This window comes from Hemitrygon akajei, chromosome 18 (assembly GCF_048418815.1).
Source record: "Hemitrygon akajei chromosome 18, sHemAka1.3, whole genome shotgun sequence".
Classification (NCBI taxonomy): Eukaryota; Metazoa; Chordata; class Chondrichthyes; order Myliobatiformes; family Dasyatidae; genus Hemitrygon; species Hemitrygon akajei.
This window is the reverse complement of record NC_133141.1, coordinates 44,552,779-44,561,120: the sequence shown is the minus strand read 5'-3', so window position 1 is coordinate 44,561,120 and position 8,342 is coordinate 44,552,779. Positions and strand designations below refer to the sequence as shown.

The window sequence follows — 8,342 nt, the reverse complement described above, 5'->3', positions numbered from 1 at the left end:
CCAGGCTCGACAAGAAGCTCAGAGACCTTGGCTTTCATCCTGCCTTGTGTAGCTGGATCCTGGACTTCCTGGACTTCCCTCACCTCTGCTTCTCTGACTCTCAACACAGGAGCCCCCCAGGGCTGTGTCCTAAGCCCCCTCCTTTACTCTCTGTATACCCATGACTGTGTCGACACCCACAGCTCCAATCTGCTAATTAAATTTGCTGATGACACTGCACTGATTGGCCTAATCTCAAATAATAACGAGGCAGCCTACAAAATGATGAGGCACCCTGACACAATGGTATCAAGAAAACAACATCTCCCTCAGTGTTGTAAAAACAAAGAAGCTGGTTGTGGACTACAGCAGGAATGGGGTTGAGAGGGTGAACAGCTTTAAGTTCCTCGGCATACACATCACCGAGGATCTCACGTGGTCTGTACATACCGGCTGTGTGGTGAAAAAGGCACAACAGCACCTCTTTTACCTCAGAAGGTTGAAGAAGTTTGGTATGTGTCCCCAAATCCTAAGAACTTTCTACAGGGACACAACTGAGAGCATCTTGACTGGCTGCATCACTGCCTGGTATGGGTATTGCAGTATTACCAACATTTTCAGTGTTCAGACAATATGGGAAGGTCTTCAAAATAATATTATTGCTCTAAGATCCATACTGATGTATAGGAATTATGTCAAGGTTTTAAAAAACACTGGTCAAACTGATTTTTAAATACTGTGTGTATGAAACAGAAGAAGCAAAATGAATCCCGTGTAGAAAGGTTTAGAGATTAGAAAAATGAATCAAAACAAGATACAATTCATCAAAGCATGAAATGGTACCAGTAAGGTTACTATGAAGTATGCAGGGAAGAGCACGATTAAGAAACAAAGTTGGAAGTAGAAAAGTAAATATGGACAAATATCAGGAGCTTTGAAAAGCACTGAATCCAATTCCTTTGAGATTCAGTGAAAATTGTTGGAACAACTTAGATAGTATACTATCAGGGAGTTTGTTGGGATTTTCAGAATAATGTGAAGAATGGGAAACTAATGTAGAGAGGCAGGCTCTGATCTGACAAGTACTCTCTTTCATTTTATCTTTGTATTTGCAGTAGGACCATTTGCTAAATACTCCACATTCTAACAACAAGCAGCACACACAAAAAGCTGGAGGAACTCAGCAGGCCAGGCAGCATCTATGGAGAAGAATAAACAGTTGAGGCTTTAGGTTGAGACCATTCATCGCTTGGAGTAAATATTAGACTTCCACCTTCACTGCCTGAACACAGATTGATGGTACTGTGAGCATATCTCCTCTTCATCAGGAAAAAAATTGCTCGTTTCCCTTTCTTTATAAAATTATAACAAAATGGAGAAGATTACATGGTGCCTTGATCCTGGTCTATCAGTTGATGAAATCATGGCCTTAGTGCCATTTGCTGTCCTGTTACACACAATTTCAAGAGATCAAAATGTTATCTGTCTGAATTGAATTGAACTGAATTGACTTTATTACTTACATCCTTCACATACTCGTGAAGATTTCAGGCATCGGTTCGCAGCCTTTCTGCTCCCATCCAGTTCAGTCACGTCAAGAAAGCTTCCACTTGATTACATGCACTTGCATCGTTGAGCAAATGTCACAGGATATCTTTATTTTTTTCCACCGTGTCCTGCATCCATTGTTCCACTTCGTGATATCTTTCATTAGTTCCAATAATCAGATCAACTCATAGAAATCAATCAGTAACCCCCGTGACCCAATTCTTCCCCTGATCTGTGTTTGCAATTTCCTACATTTTGTTTCTTATGCCCTTTAATCTATTATTTGTTTAGATCCATGTTGCTACCTTTAATTGCAGTGTTCTTTGTTTCAGTCAGTCCCTTGCGATTGAGGATGACTTAATTCCACTCCAGTTCTGTGGAATCTGAAATGGCTTAAAAGCCAAAGTGGAATCCACGGATTCTGCCACCAATGGGGCAGATGCTTCATGAGGTGAGTGGCTGGGAAGTATAAGGAATGGTGCACTCGTGCCATCTTTATTTGACTTTGCCACACACCCAACAAAGAGGCTCAAACTTTTCACTACCAACCAATGTTCTCCCTAATTTGTAATGACCAGTGGCGCAAAAATCTTGTGCTGTGCAATTTGTTGCCCAGTGACAACAACATGTGCGCACTGAATATTTTCTTCAATAAAAACAGTATAAATAAGCCAGTTCTAAGATCTGCAGACAAATCAGCGCAAACTCCACGTTGTTAACACCGTGCACATCAGAAACTGGAAAAGGAAATGTATTGTGTATGATCGTAAAATATACTTAACATGCCAATGAGGTAGTGGGTTACAAGCAAATTGTGCACAGTTTAAGTCCCTTTGTGCACCGGTAACAAAAGATGTGTGCGTGTGTGGATGCTCACACCTTAGAGGGAACATAGGTACTAACCTAAATACTCCTCTATTTTGCTTGATCATGGTCTAGATATTCCCACAAGTCAGTGGAGACGTTACATTTCTTCAATGAGGTCTTATGATCTTTGATGTGTTTCCCCTGTCCTCTCGTCAATCCCTTACCATGATCCATGGGCAGTACTGTCATATGAATGATATAGCTGAGTGTAATTAGGGCCTTAATGTGATGTATATTCAGTTATGTTTTTATGTTTTTCATTGATATACAGTGTGGAGTAGACCCTTCCAGCCTTTCAAGCTGCACCACCCAGCACTTTCCCAGTTTAATCCTGGCCTAATCAAGGGACAATTTACAATGACCGATTAACCTACCAACTGGAACACCTTTGGACTGCGGGAGGAAACCCACACAGTCATGGGGAGAACGTACAAACTCCTTACAGGCAGTGGCGGCAATCGATGGTACTGTAAACCACTATGCTTTACCTCACATTTTCCTCAGATAGCCAAAGACCATGCTGGCCCATAGTCATCTGGAGAATTTGGAAAGACAGATTTGCTGGTTTCTCCGACCTCATTGGATGTAGTCCATCTCCCAGGCACATGGGGAGGGGTGGGTAATCTCTATGCAATTAGCCAATGGTCCAAATGAGATACAGGTTTGAGATCCTGATTTTCAACACCATTTTCCTCAGACAGCAAAACACTGTGCTCCTGTATTGGAGACAATAGTTAACTTTCATTGTTAATTGTCTACATTCACTGAGAGATGGCTCTAAAGAAACTAGATTTAGTTAAGTCCTCCAATGGACTAATTGATGAACCAAGCTTCAAACTCAGACCAGAAAGGTGTGTCAATTGGAATGTCTATCTGCTAGCTGTTACAGTCTTGGGTGAATTTTTTGAGAGTAAACTTAATCCAGATTCTATACCATATTACTGACCTTACATTAGCTCTCCTGGGCAAAGTCACTCAAGCAGACATAAGGGAGGTGTTACAAGAAAAATGAACTGGAATTCTCAAGCATAATAAGGCCTGTAGATTTCAAATTATTTCTTTGCAACAAAATGCAAGTTGTTCAGTCTGTTTAAAGGGGCAGAGAAAGTTTTTAACATCCCCACATCCACTTGAAAGCAAAGTGGGAGAAGATTCTTCCATGAGGTTGGGGGAAAAGTAGGATAATACTTTCATCTGCATCTTGCATCCAGTCTGGTGCTGTTTGATATCTGAAAGTGTAACCACTCCATTTCCTATCAATGACATTGCTCACCAAGATCATTTCAAAACAGTCAGAAAGACCAAACTGAAAAAAAAAATACGTCACTGTTATATCTACCGTGAAATTACCTGAACAATAAAGGATTTGATGGACAGAGTCTTCCTGTAAATCTATACAGGTTTTTTCCTGCAATGACACGTTTTTAGTCTAACCCCATTCTTTCTGTCTCATCCTTTCTGACTATAAAATTCCTTCAGATGGTAAATCCTTAAGAAATTACAGTTCTGTCCACCTCCTCCCCCCTTCCCCTTTAGGGCACTATTAGCTGTCAGACCCTGAACAACAAGCTGAACATTACATTGTTGTCAAGAATTACAAAGCATTAAAATTGGTTGACTTACACGAGTTGAGAGAACTAACCAAAAAAAAAAATGGACTTATCCCTGCACATACATTTATTGATTTGGTGCTGCAAGCATTCAGTGGCACAAACTGTCCATTTGTAATTCATCCCCTTCCCCTCCCCCAGTGACTTAAGGACAAGTATGGGCTACATCCATTAAAAGATAATTGAAGAATTGCATCAGAAAACGGAACTGAGAATTCAAGGGTAAACCATTATAAAAAGGAAAAGAAATGATTCAGTTTTAGTTCATCGATCTTACATCATTTTATTTCAACACTAAACACACAATTTTCTTTAAAAAAATGCTATCAAAGTACAAAAGAAAATCTATGTACACAAATCACCATTTAGATTCACAGTTTAAGTGTTGATAAGATCCACCTTTTTGTGTCAAAGCCTGATTGGAAAACATTTTAACAAAGTTAATGCAAATGAGATCAAATTTTTTTAAAAATATGGACATTTGTATGTTTCCTCTTATTGAGGTATAGTGACTTAATGTGGATTTAATATCCATGGCTGGACTTACACTGTTGACATTGACTTTAAACCAGGTACCAAGTGAATTACAACATGACTATGAGTTTTACTGCTGGCTGTGCAGCCCAACCAACCCCATTATTATCAGGCTTCAAAGAAACTCTGCACTCGCTTGGACCAGCAGAGATCAGATTGTGAAGGCGAGACACACCCAACATCAAAGACTTCTTCCATCCTAGCAGTACTAAAGATGAGGCTTTGCACCACAACCGTTTCACTACAGCTGGATGAATAGAAGTACGTTTGCAGTCGCCTCACATCATTTGGCCTTGACACATCCAGGTGTCAGAGGGGAAATATTTCCCTTCAGTGGAACACTAAAGATTACTACACATTTAATGAAATACTGCTTTCGGTAGTCCCACACGCTTAGAATGTGTAGCTGAATGATAGCTGCAAAAACAATCCACACAACACCTCCCTCAGTCAACTTGTTATCTCTGTAGAGGAGTTTCAGTTTGCTGTCTTTTGCAGCTTTCAACAAAAAATGTCCTTGACATTATTTGTCAAGAAAGACTTACGGGGGTTTCTAGCCCTTTATTGGCAAAAAAGCTGTAGTGAATATCAGAACATTCTGTTCAGCTCTACAGGAACAAAATTATTAAGGCTTTCAAATAAGGGGATGGCTAGAGAGAGGTAGAGACAACTTTAGTTCTGTCTCCATTGACCACTTTTTCCTGGCAATTCTTAGAGCTGTTTCTGTCAGTTTATGTGAAGAGGGGTTAGCCTGGTACAATCAATCGTAACAGGAACACATCTGCAAATACAAATCAAAAGACTCCAGAACACTGAGGGCCTTTGCTATAACTATCAATTCACAAATAGTTTCCAAGCAAATGTAAAATGCCACGAATCAATGCTGTTTAAAGGCAACGGGTGCCTTATATCACTAAACAGTCCCTCCTCTCCTAGTTTGACACTTGTCTTTGTTGTAGGACAATCCATTGCACAGATTGGCATTTGGATTACTGAATCTGTGTCCTGTTGCTGTAGTACATACTACACAATATCTGGGCAGAACATAAAGTGGGAAAAAAGGAATTTGGCTATTCAAAAACCTGGAAAATATAATCTAAGCAAGTTGTGTGCTTTTGACCACTTTGATTCTCTTCTTTGAACCTCCATTAAAAAAAAACTATTCTAAGAGCACAGATTCAGGTCTTAGTTGGTTATAGAAATGTTCATCTTTTTCTCTTCTGGTGCCTGAGCATCTTTTTCCGTTTGACAATCATTTCGTATAACCTCTCCAGTCCTTGTTGCAATCCCTGGCCGTTCATAGCACTGGAGCTCTGGATGTGGTGCAGAGTGGAAGTTCCCAGATCATTTAAGCCCAGAGACTTCTCCATCTCAGCAACTGAGGCCGCCCCAGGCAAATCTTGCTTATTGGCAAAAATTAGGACAGGCACTCCTTGATTTTCTGAACTCCTGGAGATTTTGTGGAGCTCAGCCTTGGCCTCCTCCATCCTCTCCAGCTCAGAGGAATCTATCACAAAGACAATGCCATCTGTACGCCTGGTGTAGGACTTCCACAGAGGCCTCAGCTTCTCCTGGCCACCAACATCCCAGACCTGGAAAGTGATGGACCTGGAGTTCCCAATTGGTACTTTGACCTTTTCAGTATTAAACCCTTTGGTTGGAATTGTGTTGACAAACTCCTTTAATTTCAGTCTGTACAATAGCGTTGTCTTTCCTGCGGAATCTAATCCAATCACCACAACGTGGAGGGACTGGAAAGGCGGCAAGAAGGTACCACTGGGTGTCAGCTCAGAAAGTTGATTTCCCATTGTTGACACAGCTTCCCTTTAAAATGTATGCCAAATCTCAATTGCCGATGTCTTTTATTTCTTGGGTGTTGGTTGGTGGCACCTTCTTCAAAGCTGGTTTTCAGTTCGCTGGATGCTGCTTGACCAAGACCTGTACATCAGACAAACAATACATTAACATTTTTACAATGTCCTGGTTGCATCCTACCATACCTTTACTGAAACAGGCTGGTGAACACACACAAGTAGAATTCCTTATTTATATCACATGCAAACTGCCCAAGAGCCTTTGATAATGTATTTCGAAATTGAAATGTCATTTAAAATGTAATTGTCATTCAAAATTTCAAAATGAAATCATTATTACTCTCCCAATATACATTTGATCTATGTGCATCTTAAGAAAACTGGGTTTATTGGAGAATAATAATGCAAACCCCTACAGCGAAATTCAATCAATATATTGACCTATATTTAAAAGCTCAAAACAAATCTTCATTTCATTAGTCTGCGTCCCTGCCGCTTTTATGTTTGTCATTCAGTACTGAGCAGGATTTAGTTAGATTGCTGGCGTTTTTAAGCATAAAACGCCCTTGATCGCTGTTTATTTACTAATCATGCATTTTCCAATTATACTCAGCTAAAACCTATTAGGGTCAGAGCAAACCAAACCAAACACGAAATTAACACATCAATCCAAAGTGCTCTGCCCGCACTCAGGCTTTCGGAGTTCCTTCTGGGTCCTAGCGTCACGCCAATTACATACTAGCAGCACGCATGAGAGTTACATTAATTTAAATGGATCTTGAATGTGCGTGCGCGCCAGTGTCTGTGGATAATACTTATACAGCTGTACTTCAGGTAAGGCTAAAGCAAATTGCTACCCATAAACATTAACAGATCTGGTTAACACTTAAAACATCAAATGGATATTATAAAGGTCGAAATGACATTAATGAAAGTGCTCAAAACTATATTTGCTTTGTTAATTAACAAAAATCTTTAATTTGGAGCATGCTAGCTAGTATACTCACGAACTTTGGAAATGCGTCGCGATATCCAGATCAAAGGTTAGTTTTAGACCATATTATAACCCAGATGGTTTTACGTGACAATATAAAAACAGAGGCTCACGGGTGAACCACCGTAGGGACCTGGAATAATGTAAGGTCCATCAGTAAAAGCGTCCACAATAAACTTCACTTCTACTGTCTGAATCTGACATTAACGCTGTGGCGACCTATACACATTTGCGAACTGCATTTTCACACAGAATGCAAAGTCAGAAAAGACACGGTACGCACGCAACTAATTGACAGGCATTTAACATTAAGACTGAACACTTTAAATATTTGTTTTAAAAATAGTTGATTTAAGTGAATCAGCAGATCTAAACGAGAATAGAGAGAAACCGGTGTGCAAATACACAGGTGGCTGCACATTACCTTTGTCCTGTTGCAAAGGACCTATTGCAGTTCTAGTAGCGGAGGTTCAGTGAAGAAGGCTCTATGAATTCGGTTTGCCATAAAACAGTATGTACAGCACCCTCTGCTACTATCAATAAGAACTGACGCATCCGAGAACCTCCCACATCCTCGGGATTTCTCCGAGTAACTCGCTCACACCAGAGGCAATTGATACACATTCAGCCTGACGTCGCCTTAACCCCGACCAACACCTAGAAAGACATTTCTTAAAGTGGCCACCCCCTTCCTGACGTCAACAGTGTCCCACACAATCGTCTTTCCAAACTGGTCCTTTCCAAATCCGACAGGTTTATTCAAATTGACCCTCTGGCAAAACATGTATTTATTTGGATAACGAGCTATGGGAATGCACTGACAGTTTCGCTTTAGATTAGTTAGGCAGCATTGCCGCCAACGCATTGTTTTATAATCGGTGGCTCATAAGAAAATATTTTCTGGGTATGAGCACAATTTTAACCTGTTTGCAACTATTTTGGTGAACCTTAATATGAAAATGGAAATGTTTGAAGAGTCTCTCTGCTTTTCCTGAC

General features: G+C 40.3%; 1 protein-coding gene across 2 annotated transcripts; it reads right to left on the bottom strand.

Annotated features, from left to right (window-relative positions):
• Positions 1 to 4,261: 4,261 nt before the first annotated feature.
• Positions 4,262 to 8,007, bottom strand: arl4d (ADP-ribosylation factor-like 4D). 2 transcript variants are annotated; one of them, XM_073071565.1, is made up of 2 exons: positions 7,771 to 8,007; positions 4,262 to 6,476 (listed from the first exon to the last, which is right to left on the bottom strand). In XM_073071565.1, exon 2 carries the CDS (start codon positions 6,344 to 6,346, stop codon positions 5,744 to 5,746), a length of 603 nt encoding a protein of 200 aa, XP_072927666.1. In that variant the 5' UTR covers positions 6,347 to 6,476; positions 7,771 to 8,007; the 3' UTR covers positions 4,262 to 5,743. The 2 variants fall into 2 exon arrangements, with proteins under 2 accessions (XP_072927666.1, XP_072927667.1); XM_073071566.1 differs by lacking the exon at positions 7,771 to 8,007 and adding an exon at positions 7,360 to 7,461.
• Between the last annotated feature and the right edge of the window lie 335 nt (positions 8,008 to 8,342).